Here is a 25,400-nt window from a genome sequence, read left to right as displayed (position 1 = left end):
TTAAGTTCAAACTTCAGTCCTTAATTTAACGACCCCAGTACTCAACAGTGTAGAATTCACTTGATTTTTTTTTTTTTTGTTAAGGAAGTTTAAAGGTAGATAAAAGTCTTTCATAGGTATTAAAGCGCACAAAGGTCACATGTGCAAGAGCCATGTGATGTGCATTTGAAAGGCCTACAAGCATTTGGACAGTTTGATTGGAAGCGTGAGGGCTGGACATGCATCATGTTGTTCAGTGTGTAATTGAAATGGAATATGATACAATGAGTATGCTTTTAAAAGTGTATAATCAATTTAAAAAAGAACAATACAATTGGCCTTAGTCTCAGAATAAGCCTTTTTTGGAACCATGCTTCCATCTCCTCTCATTTTCTACAGCAGCAATTTTCAGTCTAACCATCAGAAGTGACTTATTCTCATACACTGGACTGGTTCTCAAACTGTGGTACGTGTAACACCAGTGGCACACGGCCTTCCTCTGGTGGTACTTAGAGGCTACTGTATAGAACAGGGTGACGTGATCGTAATGGACCATTAATACTGGTGTAATATTTACACGGAGTGAAGTATCATGTCTTAAGGGTAACTTTTAAGTAATGGTTTATTAATTCAGCATTTTATACATAACAGCACATACTACCATACGTTACACATGCATATATGCATGGCTAATTTTGTGGGGACACTGCATTGACCTTTATTTGTTTAGACAACAAAAAATTACCTGATCTTAATCAGAGCCTCAGAAATGAGGTTGGGCATCATTGGGACGAGGCTTTCGTCAATGTTTATACCACAAAGGGTCCTAAAGAGACACAAATTGTTGTACAGCATTCTTCGTGAGGACACAAAATCATAAACAAAGACATAATTAATTCCCTAGCCCCTTCTTAACCACAACTAAATACCCAACCCTAACTTCAAAAGGCCATGACCAGCCAAAATGTCCTTACAAGGTCAAAATGTTCTCACAAAGATAGGTTTGAATAAAAATGTGTCCTCACAGCCTACTACAGACTACTTACCATCACCAACTATCAACTACAGAAACACATGCACGCACACTCACATCTACAGTTAATCTCTGTTTAAAGTGTACGTATAAACAAAAAAAGGTCTCACACAGTGATGTGTAATTAGTCCTTTTATGAAAACAGTACTTTCTCTTGTACACAGTATAAAAACTGCCTCTCACATGACGTAAGCTCTTTAAGCACCATTTGTTACAAAGTAGTATTATTATTGAAACACGTCTGACCATATATTATATATACTGTCATTACAGTAATTAATGTGCAGCACCTTTTAATTACCAAGGCATTTTACGTATTGGATTGCTGCACTGAGATTAGAGTTCTAATTTACTAGATTAGAAAATAATTGCAAAAATTGACATAATAACAAAAACAGAAACAATACAAAGAGAAGAAGTCAAACCCAATTTGACTGAAGCACTTGTGAAATACTGCTGAAGCAAATACAATGAGTGGACATTTTAAGAGCATAAGTAAACATAAGCACATCTGCACGTTAATACTGTTTGTTTTTCAAGTTCCTTTGTAAGATGTGGAAATATTCTGTCATTTGTCTGAAAAAATAAAAGTCTTCCTCCTGAGAGAAAGCAAAAGTAAGACTAACTATAGGACATTGAGTATGCTCAACTTTCATGGACTATAGTATACACTCAAATCATGGACATATCATTAAATCAGTTATCTCAAACAATAGTTTATAAAACAATAATTGTCGTTTCTGTTAAACACAGTTAGTAGTCCTTAGATTTCTTTAAGTTAGTACTACTTTTTTTGGAACTATGCTTTAATAAGTTATTAAGTATAAACATGTTAAAGTGTTTGTCAGGTCAAAAAATACAGATGACTGAAGATGGAAAAACCTCTTTCAGTCTGTCCAACGTATACTGTTCGGTTTAACCTCCTACATAGAGTCAAAAACATTTATGCCATTCTTGTAAGAGTCTCATATTCATGAACCATCAGTGCTGTGTTTCTTGAGCACTGACATGACCAGATACACCCACTGTGTAAAATGGAATAATTATCCAGTTTGAGGCAGTTCATGCTTCTTCAGCTCAGATAAACAACCTTTTCTTTCTGCATTGGGAATTGGACCACTTGAGGTATGGACTGAGAAATGGAGCATTAATCTCTCGCTCCTAATAATCAGAACGCTTTTGTTCGGATGCACGTCACACTTTGCCTTTGGCAATGGCCACTCGCTCTGACACAGTTTTGACGGGAACTCCTCTGCGTTTCACTTTGATGTGGACAAAGAGTGTGGCAGGCGACAGGCTGGAGCCGTCCGCCTTGAACAAGTGAACATGTCGATAACCTGAGAAGAAAGAGATTACAGTGCACACGTTACACAAAAGCAGTGATGGTTGTGTAAAACATGGATCTAACGGAATTCCATGAGCACCTGTGCGGAGACTTGTGAAAGGTAAGGTGTACTGTCCCACAAAGTCATTTTTTGCCGTGTGGTCGTGATCCTCCACCACAAACCGCACCAGGGCAAGTTCAGGGACTTGCAGCTGAAAGCTCAGTGTGCAGTCCCACCTTGGGTTGAAACCTGTAGAGGGCACACAAGAGCTGTAAATAGATGGACTCGTACTATACCTTCCACGCAAACACAGAAACAGGAAAGCTCTGACAATAATATGTCAATAATAAATGTGTACTGCGCAGCCTGAGGTATAAAGAAGCTTAAGGATGTTATGCATTGCCTCCTGCCTCCACATGCTAACAAAAACAATGAATACCTTTACACAGCATTTAATTTTAAGTATGCATGAAGGATAAAAGGTAAGAAATACAAAACAAAACATCCAAACAACTAAATCTCAGAATTACCATTGTTGTCGATGCGTTGCGTTTTGTTTCTTGCATTATCGATAGCCGCCCCATGAATTTCCACCCACACTTGTGGATCCACAATGGAACTCGCCTTTTCTGTGTTGATTTTTGGCAGCTGCTGTGCGGATATTATCTGACAAGCAACATCAACTCAGTCAGTTTGTGCTTTGTATTTGCAAAGGGCTTCACTCTTTCAAAAATGCATTGTATGACATCAATAAACCTAAAACTCTTGTTCTGTCACCCATGATTTATCACATACAAGTAACAATAAATGAATATAAATCCATTAAAATGCTGTTTGTCACTGTGACACTGAATAGGTTACCACTGACTCGTATAATCAGTTGGGTGGGGATGTGACCGGGGCCTCCTCCTGTGTTCTCTGGGTTAAAGTTGGATGTGGGGGTGCACATGAAGCTGGGTTTGAGGATGTATCCACAACGACCGTTGGGTAGGAAGCGACCCTGGTTCAGGTCCATCTGCTCCCCTGCTGTCTGGAAGTTCAGAGCCACTGCACAGCAACAAGAGGAGGGCGGAGTCAGTAACACGGCTACTTTGAATCCCAGCCAATGAATGAGTGACATTAATGCGTTTTGATTTGGCAGTAATTTATAGAAATATAAGCCAGTATAGCATTTCTTAGGCCCATTCTGACTGCATAATGTTTGTCAAATGAATTGATTTCATTAACTGCCATCATGCTTCTACAGTGGCGCACTAACCCATCTGGCATCCACCGTTCCACATTTCCTGGGGATCATAGTTGGATGATTGGAGGCGCTGGCCGGAGGGATAGATCCGGCTCAGCTGCCTGCTGTTGTGTCGAACAAAAAACTTTCCTTCAAATGAAAACAGAAAGAAAAACACATGCCATGATCCACTGAAGGCTGATCATATTTTCTGTAGAATCAGCTGCAGCAAAGCAATAACATGGAATCTTTTTAACTTTCTTTCTGTAATGTCAGGATGCAATTATTGCTACTTTCACACCATAGTCTTTGATGAGCCTGAGGGCATCACTTTCAGAGAAGGAGGACATTTCATCTGGCGCCTTTTCCGCTGTATTTTCAAACCCACAGAAGGGAACACTCCTGCAATACACCACCAGCTCTGAAAGCTCGGGGCTCAGTTTAGAACAGACCTGCGAGGGACAAATGAAAACATAGAAGAAAATTGGTTGATAAGCAACAAAACATAAAAAAGTTTGTATAGGTTCTTTAGAATAAGCCTTTTATTTATATTTAAGGCACATAACACACAAGGGCCGTGTTTTGTGGAGGTCTTCATTATCTATAAATCAGCTCAAATGAAAAAAGCCGAAACACAGGTAATATATCTTGAAGTTTACTGCACTAATGAAGCTCTGCTCATATAAACCCGATGCACGGAGGAAACAGGAGAGAGATGTGAAAGAGTGTTTACCAAAGTTCTCTGTCAATACTCCATACAGTACACGGTCTCACCATTAGATGTCACTAATTGTCACACGCTGGACTTTAAAAGATGTGTTTTTGCTTAAACTGACCCTTGCAGGATCCCTCTTGGGTGTGTTCTTATTGCCCATCGCTAGTTCGTCTTCGGAGCTTGAGGAGAAGCTGGCACTGCTGCCTGTCTTGTCCAACTGGCCCAGGTGAGGAATCTGCTTCTTCCCCTTTACCAGAATACGGCACTTCAGCTCCTGCAGCCAAGGATGTTGGGACAAATTACTCCATTAGAAAACCAGATAACCAGAGGTCTTGGAAAATGGACTCATCTGTATGTGTGTGTGTGCTTTGTACCTCAGGAGAAGGCAGCTCTTTCAGGGGGCTGTCACTGAGGGGCTTTGTGAGCAGTTTGCTGCCGAGGATGGTGCGGAGGTGTTTAGCCATCACAGCCTGCTGCTCCACGGAACAGTGGTTCTCTAAGGATAGAATTAGAGGGTATGGGGACGCCTGCAGGGAGACACACAGACACAAACTGTTATGCTGAGACATAAAAATGCAATTAGATCACACAATAGCAAGGCAGGACCAAACCGTATAATATATACTGTAGCATGTCAAAATCAAAATACCACAGAGTTGCCCAGGAACCAAGAATGTAACCATTAAATGTGAGGTAGGCGGTGAAATCAAAAAGTCAGGAATCTGCACTGAATTTGCTGGAATTTATTCGAGGTGAGGAGCAGCAGCATGCACACTGTCACAGCTGAGGATGAAGATAAAGATAAATCAAGATTCTCTTACTTTGAAGGCATACTGGGCGATGGTTTCAATGACCTCCTTAAAGGGCACTTTGGAGGTGAGGGTGTGGCCGTGGTAGATTACAGGTTCACCTTTGTCTCCATCCCAGCAGTCCAGCTCCACACAGCGACAGCCCTGATTCAAAGCCCTGACAGGGACATACACACATTTATATTGCACCACTGGGCAATCATTGTGAGAAGGCTTCTCGGCAGAATGAGACGACATGAATGCTGTTGGTGATTGATGGTGACGGAGCGGTCGGTGTCAAAATACCTGATGTACGGCTCCGTGCTGCTGGTGCTGGTGACTTGATCCTTGGTTAGGTAAGTATTGTGCGAGGAGGAGATGAAGTAGTGGGCCAGGGGGCGGCTCATGTCCTGATAGACTCTGGTATGGTCAGGGTTAAACACATCGTTCTCCGATGACAGCATGTACATGGTGAAACCATTCTGGGTCATGAACTGGTTCTTCTGAGCTGCAATAGATGGTTTTGCTTCAGGTGACTTGTCTTTGAGCAGGTTTACCAGCAAAATGCTTCAGCAACCAGCTCTCGTCCCCGTTTGTTTGGGTTCAAGAGGCAGCCGCACACACTCTCTACACTTAAGCTTCACTCTTTCCAATCCAGTTAATCACATTTTATTAATACCGCATTTTTAAAAGCAATGCAATTGGCCAAAGTGCTGTACAGCAACATCCACAAAAAAACAAAACTACACAAATAGAATAAGCAACAAAAATGCACCATCTATTTGATTAAGCTTGTGCTGTAGTTATGTCTCTAGGGCCTTGAGATAATCTACCATGTGTTTTGCCACAACTCAAATAAAATATAGGACGATGAAATATAGAATAGATGGAAGAGTTTGTGCTAAATCTCTCTCGTAACTTCAAGGTCTAACAGAAAGTTGTGAAATGTCTTGAATGTCTTGCACCTAAAAATGTAGGTTTTGTTGAATATTTATTACCTAAATCTAAGGACGGTTTAAAAAGAATACTTTCTAAAAGTGTATAATTGCTTTAAAATAAAAATAGTTTGGTTTTTCGTGGACTTGGAGTAAGCCTAGGCAAGGGCCTTGCTATATTGAGGCAGCCACCTTGTGCTGCCATGTTTCTACAGCAGTGTGAACAGATAAAAAAAAAAAACAGCATGTAAAAAGTGTTTAAAAATTGCATAAATTAAAAAGGAACGACATCCTGTCCGGTATGTGAAGGCCACAGTTCCCTGATGCACTAGGAAAAAAGTAGGGGTACGTGGAGGAGACCATTAGTTGCAATCTATAGTCTCACCACTAGATGTCACTCATTCTTAAGACACTCCTGATCCCATTGTCTGGAGCCAGTCTCAGCTGACACAGGGTGAAAGGCGGGGTGCACCTTTTGACACGTCACCAGTCCATTGCAAACACACAGTGACAAACAACCATTCACTCTCACATTCACACCTATGGTCATGTTTTTGGACTGTGGGACAAAGTGACAGAACTATAGAGAGTACCTGAGAGAATGCGAAGCGCCAATGCTCGCCACTAACCGCCGTGTGGCCCATTCTTACACACTGAACCTTTAATATAAGTTAAAACATTTTTTCTCTCTCAGTAATCATATTATTTTATCCTTAAAATTTAAAAGCTTTTTTGGTTCACTTAAGACATTAAGTGTGTTTTTTCTTACTTCAGCTATGGCAGTTATTATTTTGTTCTTTTAATTTAACCACTGTCACTGCTGGAAAGATTAAGTAAATCACTTTTTTGGCAGCAGCGGATGCCGCCTTGATGTTATGAAAAGTAAAAACCTTCATTGTGAAAGCCTAAATCACTATTTTGTCCATTAAGAGCCCGTGGGAGAAGAGGTAATGACAGTATTTATTTTAGGAAAATATTGTTTTAAATCTCTTAATGAATGCTCTCAAGACCTACCCCAGTCATTGAGCTCATAGGTGAGGATGAGACTCTGAGCATGATTCAACGAAGCGTCCTCACTCTGGTCTCCCAGGAAGTCACGCAGTTCAGCAGTGGAGAGCACGCAACCGTTACTTGAATAGTGTCTGAACACGGCATCTAACTCGGGCCGTCGCAGGAGCTCCCTGCAGAACTCCTCAATCTCTATATGATCCAGACGGCCATCACCGGACCGGTCACACCTCTGGGACGTAGGGAAGAGGGAGGCGTTAAAAAAGACAAACAGTCAAACACGCAGAGAGAAAGACAAACACAGTGCCTTTTTATTTTGGGAGTGCTTACAATTCCTTGTGGGAGAAGCTTCTCCATAATAATTCAATCCATCTGTGCACACTCGCATTAAGAAATATGGTTCTCTGAAGAGGGTAACTATTGGAAACTGCATCAGGAAGGAGCATGAAAACTAACGACTCAGCTGTAATAGAGAGCTGAGGGACATAGCAGGCTGTAATCCCCAACAATAAAGAAATAACTGGCTCATGATTTGTTGCGGGGAAGATAACAGAGGGGAATCGGATGTGGAGGAGGTGGTGGTTGGCCTGCTGCTGGTTTGGTAATCTAACACAGACTCAGTACTCAAGAGTCAGCGTGATACAACCCTAACTGGCAGAAACATCACCATCTCTGCATCCCTGTGCCTTCAGAATTCAACTCATATGAATTGTACAGTATTGACTCTATTGATTTTGTATAGGCACAAAAAACAAAAAAAAAAAAAAAAAACACATGACGCTGACCTTGAATAGACAGCGGGCGTAATGCTCACTCAGGTCAATGTTGATCATCTGCAGCAGCCGCTTGACTTCGTCGTAGCTCATCTTGCCGTCTTGGTTCTGATCTGCTCGCCTCAGGTAGCCTCGGATCCAAGTGTAGAGAGTTAAGGAATACATCCTGTTCATTTTAGGTATCCCAGTATGACATGACAACAACAGTTGAGCCAGCATTCACGATACCAAGACCCTGAAACAGCTAAATGTAACTCAGCAATCTTTCTTTTTATCATTCATATCTGTGCTTTTAGCTTTTATAAATGTCTGTTTATAGTTATTCGGAAGTACTACAGTACCAGGATTTGATAAGGATGAATACTAAGTAAATACTAGGAATACTCCAGTTTTGATCATCAAAAACTGTCAATTGTAAGACAACAATGTTACAGATCAAAGCTCACAGTAACGCACTCTTTCCACAATAGGATTTCAGCCATTGAACGTTCCAGCTGACGCATCAAAATGCGAATAAAAGTCACAATCTACTATATGTCAATGCCGATGTGTGATAACCAAATTGCCATTGAGTGTTTTGTTATTGCTGCGTCACAGAACAGACTCTGTGTGGGTTGCTTGAAAAAGGTAAAGGTGCATTTACAGATTAAATGGAAAGTAAGTGTTTTTTGCAAGTAGTATGCAATGACAATATGTCCCTTGGGACAGAAACATCCGCCAATTTAATATTATGTGATGTAAATGTAAAAAAAAGACTAAATAGCAACAAGAGGCTCGTTTCATCTGCAATTGTGCAAAAGAGAAAAAGACACAGAGTATGATAAACCTCTAGGCTACTGAAAGTTAACAGTCTGGAACTTTATAAACAAGATAACAAGACAACATTGAGATGATAACATCCCTGATGATATACTTGTGTATATGTTCACAAAACTAAAGTGTGTCAAGGGGAAATGAGAGAGAGAGAAATAAGGACAGGAGATAATCTTAATGTTATACACTGCCTGATACTTATATTAACCCCTGGTCATGAGGGATTGTAATTAACAGTAATAGTCTTACTATATTTAGACAGAGCTGTTCTATCTAGTCATTACTTCTCACCTTAGCTATGCTGTGGACATGAAGTAGCACATGTGACAGCAGTCAGTCAGCACAGCAGTGCTGCCTCAGCTGGACTATATTTATTGTAGCTTATTGGAAATTGGGTAGGATATTGGTCTAGTTTTTCCTTCTGAGTCATGTTGGCCACTCGCTCCTTTAAAGTACGGAGCCCCCGCACCCAGCGCTGGGCTTCATCCTCGCAGGTGCACAGCAGGTCCAGGCTCTTCCTGGGTCCTCTGAAGACCACTGTGAAGCACCGGGTCTCAGGCACTGACGCAGACACACGCCTCAGGTTCTCCGACTGGCAGCCTTCACGGACACACTCCACCTCTGTCACTGCAACTGCCAGAAGGGAAAGAAAGGAAGACGAGTTTAGGCTAATAATGTTTAAGTAAACACAGGCCTGGCAGGACAACAACACAGAGCACGACAGCTAAAGGTCAAGTGTGGAGTGTTTTTAGGGAATCATTAATCCCACCATGCAGAGTGACATAGCAATGTGACAGTTTAACTACACGTATACAAAGACGTCAGCATTTTATTTATTTATCCTTTATTAAGCCAGGAAGGTCTCATTAAGATACAAGAGCTCTTATTCCATGATAATCTTAACCTGCAGTATAATGACTCTTAGGTACTTATGTGGAATTTATTTGCATTTAATTTATATTTTTCTAAAACATCCTTAAAATGTATTCAGGTAATTGTTCTTTCAATTAATCTCAGAATTATTCACACTTAAGCACCTTTAGTCATTTATGCTAGGCATGCACATTATTGGACTTTTTGCGATATCCGATATATAGGGAGTGCTTTGGCCAATACCGATATATATGTGTTTTTCCCTGTGCCAAACAAGTCTTCTGTTGTGAAATTAATATAATATTTTGCCCACTCACGCAGATACATTTTCTTAATTGAGCAAAATAAATAAATGTAAGAAAAAAAAAATTGTTGAAGAGGGCACCAGCATAAGAGTCAAGGAGGTAGCGGCCTATTTAGGCTAACGTGGTAGTCAATAGTCATATCAGCATCTCCTTTACAGCACATAAACTGATAAAAGGAGTGAAAGCTGGACATCCTTACATTATTCTCTCAAAGTGGTGACTGAATGAGTCCTATATGGAGCATCACCTTTTATGATATTTCAAATAAAACAAGGCTAAAGAGTCCAAAGACATTCTAGTGGCTATATGAGGCAATAGGATGTAGTAAATGCTAATATTAGCAAGCACACAATGTGGCAATGCTAACGTGTAGATTTGATAAATCACAGAGTTCCATCCGTGGGATGCTTTGGCTTTATCAAAGCTACTTTACTTGACAAGCACAACAAATCATACAGCTCTCTGTCTTGTGATTTTATCTGTGGAAAGCATTTTATGATCACTGCAGCAGCTGTTGACACAGAGCTGGTTCAGCTCTAGTGTCTTGTTCCTACAGGAGACATTATTTTCCTATTTCAATGCCAAAAATAAATAAATAAATAAATAAAACATTTAATGATAGAAATGTTGAGTAACCTATTTATTTTGGGTATTTCTGCTGGTATGTGTATATTAGCTTTGTGTGTTAGCATGCTATCATTTGCTTATTATAAGTAAACAACTCTGAGGCTGGCGATTAAGTAAAATAAAAACTGGAAACTCCTGAAATGATTTCTCAAGCAGAAATGTCAAATATTTGCTGGATACAAATACAGGCAAATATTTCTTCGGGTTTGTTAGGTGAAGCTAAAAAAGTAAAAATATAAAGAATATATTGAATATCCACCAGGTAGACTCCTCAAAAACAACCCAAAACAACCTTGGTTTGAATATCCCTTAATGTCAGTAAACATTTTCCCGAGGAGTTAATGGTCTCAATTGCTAGTTTCAGCTCTTTCTCAATAGAAGATGGTGTTACTTTTGTAAATGATGTCCCCATTTAGAGGAAAGAGCACATCATGTGTGAGTGCAGAATCTAGAGGTTTCAAAATGGGAGTTCAGATTGTTACGTGTTACGTCATGACCGGTTGCCATTTGATTCGTACTTAGAATTTACTCTTTACTCTTTACTTGAACTGTATATCATATTCCTATTACAAGACAAAAGTATCAGAAGATTTACAGGCCAAAAGCAAACAAGCAGACAAGGCTTCACTCAGTTGTGCAATAAAGTGCTGACAATAGACTCATTCTCTTGCTGGAGGTCGCAAAAGCCTCTGTTATCCACCTCTTCAAAAATGACTCCACATTCCTCCTCTATGGTCATCCCAGAGACGTGACAAAAGTGACATGTGTGTGTGTGTTACATGCAGAGAAGAAAATCAAAATAGTGCTAAATGATGCAAAGTGAGATCACACACAGATCTCACTGGATGTGGAGAAAAGCCTGGAGCTTGGAAAAGAGGAGCTCAGCCAAGACTCCATTCAGAACTCACACAAAGAGACACAGATCAGCTCAGCAGCTTGTCCACTGAGGCATTATCAGTGTTTGTAGATGTACTCACACTGCCCTCAAATCACTTGTCGTCATCACTGTGAAAAATGTAACACACTGCAACTGCGACTACTGTGTGTCTATTTCTGGCATGGATGCAGAGTTCTTCACCACCCACTGACCCATAAACCTGCCGTGCCCACCCAGCCACTGTTTTGTGGCCACTGGAGGTTAGCATTAAAGTGCATTTCAACATCAGGAGAGAGAGCACAAACAGAGAGGAGGCAGGAGAGCTATAAAGGTTAGCCAACAAAGAAGAAAACAACAGAGGCTGGAAAGGAACGATATCATCCATGTCACCTGACACATCCCCACCTTAAGCCCTATAGCAATACATCTTCAACACCACAGAATATTTGGCTCCAAATATGAAAAAAAAACATATATTCAACATTAATAAATGCCCTTGCACAAGGGTAGATGGCAATAACCTGTGACTACTCCCTCCTATTTACATACCTTTGCTGTGTCAACAGAGGAAATATGAGGCAGTAAAAAGCCTCTACTGAGATTGAAGCAGCTTATTTGTTCCTTTAAACCTATTTCCAGGATTTATACTCTTTTTAACATGAACAATCACCCCATCATATATAACGTCTCTGTTTTATTATACCTGTAATATGATCTAATTTTAAGCAGATGAGAAATAAGTAGATTTATAGCTGCAAATTAATAATTAAACATAATGGGTGGGTCCTGATCTCAAGTGTATCAAATTAAGTTTCTGTTTCCTAAAAAATACTTTTATTTCATCCACTTCTTTTTTTTCTGCTATGCATTTCCAATTTTCCTTCCCTCTTGAAAAGAATTAACAGGTGGATGAAACTTCAGATTTCACTTTCTGTTTCTGCACGTTGCTGAAAATAGACTCATTATACTGAGCTGATGCCAACTTAAATCCTTTTCGTACAGGAGATGTTGCCCAACACATTATATCTACATCTACTAAGTATTGGAATTTGTTTTGGTACAAAAAAACTGTTGAAAAATGATTCTGCTCCTCACTCACATGGAAACAAGGCAGAGTGGAGAGAAGTGCACGAGTTAGAGCCAGGATAAAACAGCTCAACAATAACTGGACTGAATGTTTGCACATTCCAGTCTGCATTGGTCTGTTGTTGGTCTGTAGATAGGTATCTTGCTAACCAAAACCCTTTCTACTGATCTGATAGTTGGTTCAGTTCACTTTGTATTGCCAGATTCAAAGTCCAAATAATTAAAACAACAGACAGAAATACAAAAAAGTGAGATATGAAAGAATATAAAAGACAATCAAATGTATGACTGGTAACGTATAGCATTAAACCTGGGGTTTGCTGGCAGCAAAACAAACAACAACATTCAGTGAATGATTGAGTCGACAGATAAGTCTGTGCCTCAGGTTTCGCAGTAAAGCTTACGTGTCTTCTGTTTTCATTATGGAAACATAATAACAAACACATTTATGTCACACTTACATGTCTGCTGGGCTTTTGCTTTGCGGGAGCTCTTGGTGGACTCACACCACACGGTGAGTCCGTCCTCCAGAAGCCGCAGGTTTCGACTCTTCTGCCACCGCGCTGAGCGGATTTTCACCATGCTGGAGCCCTGCATCATCATGTGTACGTCCTCATTTTCCAGGAGCCCTGGAGGAAAACAAGCAGGATGTAATACAATGTAATAAGAAAAACAATCATGTGATTCAGTTTTACTGCGTCACAGGAGTTTCCCTGGTGCGACTTTGTTTTATTGTATACTGACAAGCAAAACTTGCTTTGCATGAGTCATACGAGGTTCAACACAAATCTATAACTACACATGTTTACCAACTATCAATGCTGTGACAATGTTGGAAGTTTGGATCATAAAATAAACATTGTAGGATTCCTTTGAAAATCAGGAGTGAAGGATTCTAAAGATCACACATTTCCTAAAACATCCAAGTAAGAATATGATAGTGGAACAGCATCATCATAATTTTCCTTGTTTTTCTATCTTTCTGTGTGCTGTGAGTCAGGTCTGATTTATTTAAATACCACATCACCAAATATCATTATTGCTGTTTTCTCTCCCTAATCTCAGGAGTGGGTGTTACTTCTTTGAAAAAAATGACTAACTCTTATTCAACAGTAACGTTGCCCTGAAAAACAATCCTTAATGACTGTATCCGTCAATCTTACCTCATGTGTGTAGTCAACACTTCTCTGCTTATACCCAAAACCTGGGGTTTTGTTTTATATACAATCCTCAGAGAAAATGATTTCGTCGACAGGGATTGTCTTGAAAAGTGACTACGTTTTAATGTCTAGAAAATGAATTACAACGCAGTGTAATTTAGAAATGATAATTTGGAAGTTAATCTCTCCCATGGGACAACAGCAGGCCAACAGACAGCAGGAACTGGGGCCGTTATAGCAATTACACACTGTCTGTATGCCTGCGTTGCTCGTTCTACTTCTCCCCAGATGTTACCATGGATGGAAATATATTCAAGAATGACTTTGACACACACAGTTGCTTAGAAAAATGTTGAGCGATGGAATGGAGGCATGCAGCTTCATGTGTTGTGAACACTGAAAGGGTCAGGGCTTGTTGCAGGTGAAAATAAAGGATGAAAGCACAAGAACAAGGTTCATTCCCAACAGACATGGGGAATGAACAATACAGTCTATTAAGGCTGAGTTGTGCAGATTCACTGTAACATAGAGACAAGAACAAGGTACTATAATGTACTGTAGGATCTGTTCTTTGTCTTGTAAAATGATCGAAAAACTAAATGTATTTTCGTAAAAGAAACATCCAGTACAGCCATTATCCATGAGGCCACGATGCATCCTGCACAGGGTCAACATACAGAGACAAACAAATATGTTTAATTTAGTAGGAGGTGTAAGAAAACAATGGTCCAGAAGGACGTAAAGCTATCCTGGGGGACGCCCCAATCGTGGTGAGAGACGAAAACGTGGAGGTACCAAACGGGGTTGAACGGTGGCGCAAACCGATCGACCTCCGCCACCCCAAAAAAAGTGGTACTTTTGGTTGCTGTTAGCCAGGCAAGCAAGCATTAAAAAAAAGCACTGCCAAACTTACACCAATGATGAGTCAGGACAAAGAAAGTTCGAGTCATGGAAGTTAGAAACTGAGGAGATGAAAATGCTACGATGGTCGCTACAGGGCTAACGCTACTGGACAAGGTTAGAAATGTCTTGGCGTCAAAAGAATCGCAGGGAAGGCTCAAGGTCATGTGGCGCGAAAGGTGGACATGAAGAGGAGACGTGACAGAGCAAGAAGGCGTAAGGAACCAAACCAGAGCCATTTCCACATGAAATGTGGAAATGTCAAATGTCATTTGGTCATCAGGTAAACTGATTGAAGTCTTAAAGTTCTGTATCCCAATTCTTTTTTTAATATTCTTGCACTCTAAATACAGTATGTTTTTATTGGAGAACACCAAGAGTCCAAATGGATTTTTTTTACCTCCCTGTATTTTATTGATCCAAACCATTTATGGAATAATGTTAAAGTGATTGGCAGATGAATCACTTGCTGCTCTATTCTAAAGCTGTTGTTATTCTTGGACAAAAGACAGTTTACACATCTGTTTCTGTGGCTCCAATTCCAAAGGTTCATGGTGCAATCCAATACTGTGTGGACATTGTGCATGTTAAAACTACGTATGTCACAACAGCAAACCTGTGTGAGAAAGATACAACTTTTCTTGTTAATGTAAGATTCATTGTGGTGTCTATGGCCTTTTACAGAAGCATTTTAAATTATCACTTAAGCAAACAATTCTTTTCTTATCATATAGTCACAATTTCCTAAAGGCTAGTGTGTCTTCAAATTACTTATTTTTGTCTGGCCAACATTACAAAATACAAAGAGGTAGAAAACATTTATATGAAAAGTTGTTATTGCTATGTTAAAATTCAGTTCTTTTAATGAACATTATATTATTTGTTTTGTTTCCTACACTAACTTATGCACCTAGATCTTTATTTTGTTTTGGATTTTAGGCATTTTTGGCCAGTTTTTAATGTGATAGGATAAGACTTTTTAGTGGAGATGAAGACATTAACTGATGATCACCAGCCTAATTCCATAGGGGAGAGATTGTTTGCATAATTTCAAAATAACAGGTTTGAAAAATACTGATAAGTATTTGGGCTCTAAATTGGCTTGCAAAATGCACACAATTGAGTATTTAAAGAATCCACGTTACAGTAAACTGGTTTGAAGCTCACGACAAAATAATGCAATTACAGCTTGCTAATAAAGGACATTCAGCTACATTTAATTGCTTGATTTGAAAGGGATGAATTGGGCCTCTCCTGGAGACGTTTGAAGGGAACGGTCTGAACTTTTTGTGAAATTACTCTTCCACTGCTCACCTCTAAAGACTTGTGCAGGCACCGTTGGAATACTTTCATCCTCTTTTCCCCTCAATCACAGTTAGTTTAACATACAGTCGGTGCCAAATGGCTGACATAGTTACTCAGAGGGCCCCATCGCAACTGCACAATAGAAACTGCTTTCAACTTCATCCCCCTCTCAACTAGAAACAAACTGGGTTCAGCAGGGAGACTTTCTCCCCATCAGGGTCGTACACAAAAGAACCCCTCAACCCCCCACCCCCCCACACCACCACCGGCCCTCCATCCATAACAACTGTGTTTTTCCAAGCTGTTACCACATACAGGCCATTCCCACAAGCTGAGCACAAGGACCTGATTAATGGCAGGTCATTGGCCACGCTAAGCTGCCCAAACTGCCTTAACCGCCTGTGACTCAACCCACTTCTCCACCCCTGATGACATTCTTGCTCTACTACCTACCTGCATCGTTTTAATTCCTAACTGGGGCAGAACAATTGAGTATAAGTCTGCATGTGCGGGCAACAGTAGGGCATTAAAGCAGAAGCACATTTTGATACATTGCATGCTCCCGAGCCTCTTCATAACGGTGTAAATGAGGGGGGGTGTCTATAATTCTTTGGGGTGGAGATATGCACTATGTTTTCTTTTCATCACGTCCTGGAGGAAATCTGGTTGACATCCACTGCATCACATGGTCAGAGCCCTGCATGCCAGTGAGCTAGCAACCACACACTAATGTATTCTAAAGCAATTGTTTCAACACAGCACAGAGGGGGGAACATCTTAACCTTAGAGAGGAAAGACAGCTCAAGCAAGAGTGTGCAGCTACAGTATGTGCTGATAGGCTGTGTGTGTGTGTGTGGCATAGACAAATTCTTATGCCGGTGTAAACAAGCTGCTATATGTAAGCCATGTTCACCATCTCAATGCAACTGAATTCATTTGGGGTTAAATTGGACAGGTAGAATTTTATAAAAAACAAATTGAGGGACACCCAAATGCTACAGTCTGGATTAGGGGTGGGACAATACCCCCTTTTTTTGTCTGATACCAATACCATTTTAAAACACTTGAGTATCTACTGATACCGATATTATTCCGATCAGTCATTTTAGACCATTTATGAACTATGAAGCTAAATATTTGCGGTGAGTCATTTCAAAGACATAATTCTTTAACTGTGTAACAAATATTTGTCTCCCAAACATGACTATATATAAGATTTTTGGATTGTATCATATTCTACATTTTTATCTGTCTGATATCCGGTCCAGTGATTTTGACCTTTATGGAACCGATACTGACCGATACCGATTCCGTCCCTAGTCTGGATGGGACGTGATTTCACATGAACCACATTACGATGCAAGAAATCCCAAAAGTTACTATGGCTCTTCATGTGTGGGAACGATGAATGATTGTGTAATATTTTATACAAAACCCCTGAAACAAATCTAAGACCCAGGTAGCTACTGGAATTGGGCTACATGTCGAGCAACTGGTCTCAAGGCAGCATAGGTTAGGTTTGTATTTCTTCTGCAACTTTGAGCATGGCTAAAATTTCAGTGATCGACAAAAATAAATACATTCTGCTTGTATGAATTGCTTATTTTCTCTGGGTATATTGACACATTCAAGCAGCGGGGGAGTTTTCAAGCTGAAAGGAAGATCCGAAAAGAAAATAACCAAATCAGCTGGTCACTAAGAGATTGTGTGTGCGTGAGTTCTCTTCACGCAGGGCCACATACCAGCTCCTCTTGGAGCAGGGTTCACATTTCCCTCAGCCAAACAACTGTCATGAGAGCCGGCAAGCAAGGTTATACACTTGCATAAAGATAGACCAGTTAAAGTGTTGCTGATGTAGGTGACAGACCAATTAAAGTTTCTCAGTTCTGTCCCACAGCTGTCCACAGCAGACAGGTCATATGGCAAGTAGGGCAGCCCAGGCTGGATCAAGTCTGGATCAAAAACGATGACATTCCACTCTCTAAAAAAACACACTTTGGAGTTGGAACTCTTAGTGGTGTGTCATATCTTTCTTTTCAGTTAAAAAACATCATGCAGCTCTTAGTTCTTTTTCTTTCAAATTGAAATATGATGATACATCATTCATATAGTCATTAAGAAGCAAGATTAACAACTTAGAGAGAGGTAATTACAACAAGGATTTATATCACAACCTTATCTGGAATGTGAAATAATAGTAACTATGGAAGTGAATTTTGACATTTGACATTTGGATTTTCACCAAATTCTATAAGTGACTCTGTTTTAGAAATGACATCTGACTTGATATTTGGTTGCAGGGATTCTTCTTCTTCCTCCTAAAAAATCGAGGAAATACATGTGCAGCAGGAAACCAGACTGTATGAGCTGTGTGGTAAGACGTTTGTGAGTCTTCGGGTTAGTAGCACTTTCCTATCATAGAGCATTGATTATAATCATAGACTGCATGCTCTTTTTGTTGTTAATTCATTTAGTTGCTGAAATGAGTCTAATATTGGTATCAAATATTCATTATTCCTTCAAGCCTGTCTCAAAATCACAAGTATACAAATGTCGATTTAGTAATGTAGTGATTACCTGTTTCACAGCAGCCATCTTGACAATGTCTTAGCAGGAAAAGCACAGGTGCTGTGGATCACATTAACGCTGGCACTGTTCACTTCATGTAAATGAAGGAGAGTGTGACAGTGAGTCAACATGCACCCTGAAATCGAGGAAGCTAAATGGAACTCAGCCATCTTTCATTTGATAATTTACGCCTGTGCTTTTCCCACTGTAACCGGTCGAAATGGCCGTCCTTAAAAAAGCCCATTGGACAACAAAACAAATCAGCCTCCGATTGTCAAACTGAAAAATAACCATAACGCACGGTAATGACGCGAAATGATCCAACTTATTTTTTAAAAACACAAAAAAGTAGAAGCATATACTCCATTACATTTGATAATTGTTTTTCGTTAAATTACAGGGAAAGTCATCAGAACATTATGATTTAATCTGGGGGGTTTTGTTTGTTATTTTGGCCCATTGTGGTAATGTCTAAATTAAAAACTGGATCTGGTTTTATGTAAACATCGACTTTCTTGTAAAGCTGTGTGGGAGGTACATGTGCATGCAATAAAAACTCAAGAGTTAGCAAAACAGTCGATTGCAAATCCCTTAAATCTGTCGGTGTAATCTATGAACATGTCCAAACTCCAAAAAAACTCAAGGGTAACCTGACCTGACAGACCTCACAGGCCACAATTTTCTCTGGGGGGAAAAAATACACTACATGCGACATGTTTGAACAAACAATAGTTTGTTCAAGACAATAGTCCTGTGACACCACATGACACAAGACCTTTGAACTCACATGATTTGACTCTCTAAGGCAGAACTATGTGCTGTTTTCATTTGATGTGAGGATTAAAAGGCTGCAGTACATGTATGTTGAAGGCCACTTCACTGATTTGTGACGACATGGCTTTCGGGGTCAGGGGTAGTGACCTCACTTGCTTCATTATGCAGTATCCAAAATAGCGATGACAGCTGTGCATTACAGGCACAAAGATACAGTTTCGTAATTTAGAGCACCAGTAAATATGAATAAGCGTACGCATAGTGTAAGAGTTTCAACATAGTCTGCGTCAATGCCGAGAACTGGATCTCTGCACTCACACTGCTGTGAGTCCAGCTCTCATGGATTTAATCTGGGGAGCAGGATTTTTGTTTGATCAAAGCCAAAATAAACAACAATATTCTGTTTCAGTAGGGAAAATCGGCAACACATTATGACAGTTACTTTTAATTCCATAAAGTGATTATGTTGTAGGTTTAAAAAGAAATTATGGATATGCTGCAGTGGAATTTAAGACCACTAAATCCATTAATGGGGAATACTATTGTTGGTGTTGCCGATGAGGAAGATTGATGACAAACTGCATTGTCAATATTTCTGTATGTACGCTGCGACTCCTTGAAACTTTCTGACATTTTTAAATGGCCGTATAGATTATTCTTTCTCATTTTCCCACAGTATAAATGGGTGCAGTTTTGGGTTTAGCATGCAGCTAGTTGTTAGCATGTGGGGTGCTATGCAGAATCTTTCTGCTATTTTTAAATGCCCGCAGAGATGTTCTTTGTCATTTTCTCGACTGATTGGACCATTGACTCTATACTGCCCCCCACAGTTTCTCTTTTTTGTGTAGAGTATAAATGGGTGTAGTTTTGGGTTTAGCATTCAGCTAGTTGTTATCTTTCGGCCATTCATTTACTTAAAAATATGAAATTCTAAAATTTGACAAAGCATAAAATATGTCTGGTGTTAGCATGCACAGAACGCCCAGGCTGGCTTGAGTCCGACTCTGGTCCAACTGAAGGTGCATTAGCAGCTCAACTCCCAGTCAAAATATCTGGGTGTGTTAGTCCGACTATGAGAAATTCGATATAGTACAATTCCAGTCAGACTTACATGTTTATATGTAAGTATTTTAAATGTTTTACTGATTTATGCGTACGTACTTGACCTTGAAAAGCCTCGGACATTCAGAGCAATTGTCTTGAAAAAAAGCAAGGACCCCACACCTTGTGATCTCTTGTGACCATCTATGTGTAAACGATCTACTGTAACTTTAAGTCTTAATCTGCTTCCATTCCACTTGGTTTTGCTATTTTCAAGTTTAACATTTTAACTCCTTTCTTGCACGGTGACCTTTTCTCCCAGTTAACCAGTCATGAGATAACCTTCTGACCCTGAATTTGAGTTGCTTTGGAGCAGGAGCTATAGAGGGAGATTTTACAGATGGTTGGTGCAGAGCAATGTGACAAATGTCAAGCTTCCCCTCGTAACATGAGACTTGTGTTTTTCTTCATTGTCAGATTATGAGGTCATGATTTAATTGTTTACATTAAATGTTTGTTGAATCTATATAACAATGTACCCCGTTAAGTGATAGTTGGAGACTATTTGTTTCAGCTTTAACTCTCCTTTGACAACACACCAGTCTTCTGGCTCCGCCTCTTTCTACATGGCCTAAGGTTGTTTTGTTTTGTTTTGATTGAGAAATATCATGTTCTCAGTAATAGACAGTTGATATTTGTATAAACATGCCATCAGTTGTGTTACTTCTGGTAATGTTCCTCTTATAACAAGTCATTTTTGCATCGCTGATTTAAAAAAAAAAGATTATTTAATCACATTATCGTCATTTCACTTAAAAATCCCAGCTCTGATTATAAAATGCATTTACTCTTTGGTTTATTTTGTAAAAAAAAATTACTGCCTGGAATGACATATAACACTTGTGTTAAGTAGGTCAAATGGCATGCATGGCATCAACAGCAGCCCATATTTTCAGACATCCAGGGGTCTATTCAGTAGATCCTGACAGGTGCTGTGTTGCTGCTCAGCAGGTGTCTATTTCGGGTGAGTTGTGACCATTGCTTGAGTGGGCTTGTGTGAAGGGGCGGGCACTCAATCAGTGCTGGACTGAGAGAGAGTGGGCAGCAATGGGGTGGTAATGGTGGACTGTGGCGCCTGAATCACACCAGTGGGTCAGGGAGCAATTCAGCTCTTCATAAACACATGATCACCCCATGTACTCCCACATACACACGTACAGTCCACTTCAGATTGGTGTGTCAATGTGTGAGCTGTCATTTTCTGGAAATTACCAACCGACCCTATCATTAAACGACAGCTGCCGTGAACTCCTTCACACGCATTATGAGATTAAAAAATACAGAGTAACTATGGAAAATGGGAAAAGTTAGAATCATGTGTTTTGAAAGGCTGCTACTTTAATAAGTGATGTATAGAAAAGGAAAAGTCAACGTGTAGAAAATCAACTATTTCACTGATATTGTATATGTTCTGGAATCGTCCCAACTTGCCAAATGTGTATGTAAATATCAAAGCAGCAGTGTAATAAACAGGATAAATAGGTGCGAGTAATATTCCCAGAGGACTCTCATGTGTTCATATGACAACAAAACCATGAGGAAAACACACGTATTCTCAATCGCCAGTAATACATCTACACGCACAAACAGCGTGGTGTTTCTATCTGAGGCTTCCGATTGTTAACTTTGTTGACGAGCGGACAAGAGTTTGCAGGATTCCTTACCGAGCCTCCTGATGGGGTCCGCCGTCTTCTCAGCCGCTTTCTTCTTCTGCTCCCTGGGACTGGTGGATGGTGATTTGCCGCTGCCCAACATGATTGTAACTTGTGGAAACTCCAGCAGAAAACTGCGGGATGCGAACTTAGTGCTCGAGGCTTGCCGCGGCGACTCGTGGAAAAGCTCGCAGCCTGTGGGTGCAGGTGTCCGCACACCAACGCGGATTTGTGCACATCGAGAGAGAGAGAGAGAGAGAGAGAGAGGGAGAGGGGGAGAGATAGGGTCCAGCAGCGCTCCGAACTGTTATCCTTTCTTTTCTTTTTTTACACGTGAAAAAAGTCCCCACCAGACTCTGCTCTCCGTGCCTGTACGTAATTGGACTCCAAAGCAGGCGCGCACTTGACGCGCCCTCATCTCCTCCTCCTCCTGCTCCAGCAAACTGAATCACATGAATCACATGAACCAAGGATGGTCAAGTACTCCTGCATTCACACGTTCAATATCAGCAGCCACTTCTAGAAAACAAACTGATTGGACTCATATTTATACACTTCAAATGTGCTGAATTTGGTGGTGCTACAAGAAATAGAAGTACATAGCCATTTTATTCTACAGGGTAATATCCAACAAAAGTTGATTCCCACCATATGAGGGAAAAACTGAGTGGAGGTGAAAAGGAACGAGTGATCAGGTTACTTTCTGCACTTACATGGGTCTGTTGACTGCACATTGACGTCCATTGCTGGAAGGCCATGGGGTGCCAGATCTGTCTGTCATAGGACCAGGTTACCTCTATTCATCTAATTGAGGTGAAAAACACTTGTTGGTCACTGAGCCTATGACTGTTTCGAAAAAAAATGAAAAAAGAAAAGAAAGTGACCTATTTGGATAACAGTACCTCTTTAGTACAATAACAGTACATTTTAATTACTAAGTAAGTACTGGTCACAAAGCAAGAGGTAGAAAAACGCCTGCACTTTACAGGAGAAACCCCCCCCCCAAACCCTATTGATTTCCAATGAATGAGGGACCAGCGACCCCTGATGGTCGTTTGAAGTAACTGCCACAGACTTAACAACAATAACAATCAGTTCGGTAATATCAAATCCACCCTCTGCACCCAGATGTACGGATCTAAATGGTGCTTTGCTGAGTGGAAGATAAACTTTTGTCTAAAATCATTTTGTGGCTACATGGAGAGGTGGCCACACTGCCAGAGATCACTGGTTGGAAACTTAATTAAGTCCTAGTAATGGAGTTATAACAGAAAGGAGAGTAGGACCGGGTGGTCTGGAGCTGGGCCTGTCATGGAGGGAATAAAATGTGATCATCCCTGATCCAGAGGTATCCACATGACATGTGGGATTGTGAGCACACACACTCAAACAAACAGGTTTGGTTGGGTGGGTGGAGTGTGCTTAAAGCAATACATTACTTTCACCCAAGTCATTTATTGTTGCTGGTCATTCTGGTGCTGGCCTCACTGTATCACATACTGATGTGGACCTGCTGTCTTTATGAAAATCGAAAAAGCACAGCCCTCCTGTGCTGGGATGGATAACAGCCAATGCTTTGAATTCACACTTCAAGGCCACATGTAGGCCTAAAACAATAACGGTCATCTTTTCTCAATAGCAGCAACAACCATGTTAGACAGGGTGGGAGATTAAGTCATGCCTGTTAATCCTGCACAAGCTGTGTGATCTATGCAGGAACAGCTTTGCCTCTGTAGCTGCACTGTGCTTTAATTCAAGAAGATGCAAACACTTGGTGTCATTTCTCAATCTCTGTAGTCATTAGGTATCATATTAACTGGAACATATAAGCGCTTCCTCAGAGGACTCACAGCTTAGCTTGCCTATTTGCCAGACCTGAAGCTCTGTCTGCTTCTATTAGTAGAAACAGTGGACCTGTGTTGTTTAAAGTCACTGGATTCCTGGTCTTTACGAGCAAATGTAAGGAGACCAGACCAGTCGCCCACCATAAGAGGTCATACACTGAACAAGCCATGTCTACCACCATGCACAGAGCTGGGTGAAATTGTGGGGGAAGTAAGCACACAATTAAAGATGAAGTCAGTGTATTGACTTCCTCTTTTCCTTTTCTTTCCAAACAGTTCTTCTGTGTATGATAATGTGTGCAGTACAAGATAATAATGGTAATAATAATACTATTAAATAAATAACTTTGTGTCATATATATTTTAAAACCATATTTCTATCAGCACTTTTTTTCACAAACTGGTTATTAAAAATGTGAGGAAAAACCTTTGACAAGATTGTTAATCTTGTGTGTAAACAAAAGTAGATTTGAGAAACCAGCAATAAACTGACTAAAAGCTTCAGAACTGCCTTGTAAGATCAAGGGGACTGTCTACTTCCTGAAACTGGAATAGTTCCTTGAGGGTTTCACATTCTGAGCTAATACAAATAACGCCTGTTTCTAAACCAAGAGCATTTCTTTAAAAAAAAAATGTGACCCACATTGTTATAACAAAGAAGTCGTAATACAAGCGCTAACATTAATCGTAATTTTGGAATCGAAATGTCTCTAGATAAGCGCTCATCGCCAGCAATTACGCTGATCCAGTAAAGCACACGGGCCTAGTTAGCATTTAGCTCACGTTGGTAATACATGTAGTTGTTGGTTTTGGTTACGTATTGACTTTGTTGTATTCGCAGCTATATCTTCACGTGCATAACGGGTACATTACAGTGGAAACGTGTCGACTTTTCTTTGTTTATTAACTTTATCAGATTCTACCGTGGCGTACACTTGTTAGCATTATCCTAGCTTTATAGTCTATGTGTGACATTTTGGTGGCCCCAAGACAATAGTTTTCATTGTGTTCAAAATTATTATTTTTTCTTTTCGTTATTGTGCGTGTGGCTTTACACTTTATGATATGTTGCAGTGTTCCGTAAAGCAGCTGTATCACAGAAGCGCTCATACGCTAACTGACGTTAACGTGCGGCTAACGTTAGCTATTTAGCTTATCATTAGCCGTTGACACGACAGTGAAGAACTAACACTGCACACGGAGTACACGAGTGGAATAAATAGTCGGAAATTATCTAAACCACTCCATCCACTGGCAGCAGGCTGGTTGAGCGAGTGTGAGAACGCCTGACCCACCCTTTCTACAACGAGGGTTTCGGAGATGTGCACTCGGCGGCGGCTTCACTGTAAATGTCGTTTGTTTACGCTGAATCCAGAGTTCTCCCAGCCACTGCCCCCACAGCGTATCACTCCGCACAACACACGGGATCTTTATATCGAAACGTTTAATCACCAAACTTGCACAAAAACCACGCATTTCTGCGGCACATCGGATAAAATCAATTACGTTCAGAAAGAAAGCTGTATTCGACGATTTTCCTAAGAGATTATACAAAGCGGACTAGATTCCGCAAGAGGTTTTGCTCATTTCGGTCAAAAATAAAGGAGGGATTTCCGTGTAGCGACCATTCAGCGTTATATTGTGTGGGTACATAAGTAAAGGGACCATTTACGATCATTATCAAAAAATACATTAATATACGTTGGACTTAAAAAAACTGAATTCGAAAGAACT

General features: G+C 40.3%; 1 protein-coding gene across 1 annotated transcript; it reads right to left on the bottom strand.

Moving 5' to 3' along the window:
• Nucleotides 1-1,126: 1,126 nt before the first annotated feature.
• On the bottom strand, nucleotides 1,127-25,078 carry plcd3a (phospholipase C, delta 3a). The gene is made up of 17 exons (XM_058654317.1): nucleotides 24,962-25,078; nucleotides 22,536-22,626; nucleotides 21,835-22,265; nucleotides 12,824-12,991; nucleotides 8,999-9,227; nucleotides 7,794-7,923; nucleotides 7,015-7,240; nucleotides 5,372-5,573; nucleotides 5,099-5,243; nucleotides 4,652-4,804; nucleotides 4,399-4,551; nucleotides 3,864-4,014; nucleotides 3,596-3,712; nucleotides 3,206-3,384; nucleotides 2,868-3,003; nucleotides 2,437-2,586; nucleotides 1,127-2,349 (listed from the first exon to the last, which is right to left on the bottom strand). The coding sequence occupies exons 3-17, from the start codon at nucleotides 21,923-21,925 to the stop codon at nucleotides 2,207-2,209; spliced, it is 2,373 nt and encodes a 790-aa protein (XP_058510300.1). The 5' UTR covers nucleotides 21,926-22,265; nucleotides 22,536-22,626; nucleotides 24,962-25,078; the 3' UTR covers nucleotides 1,127-2,206.
• Between the last annotated feature and the right edge of the window lie 322 nt (nucleotides 25,079-25,400).

The sequence above is a fragment of the Solea solea genome, chromosome 16 (genome assembly GCF_958295425.1).
Source record: "Solea solea chromosome 16, fSolSol10.1, whole genome shotgun sequence".
Classification (NCBI taxonomy): Eukaryota; Metazoa; Chordata; class Actinopteri; order Pleuronectiformes; family Soleidae; genus Solea; species Solea solea.
Note: the sequence above shows the minus strand (reverse complement) of the source record. Positions and strands in the feature narration are given on the sequence as shown.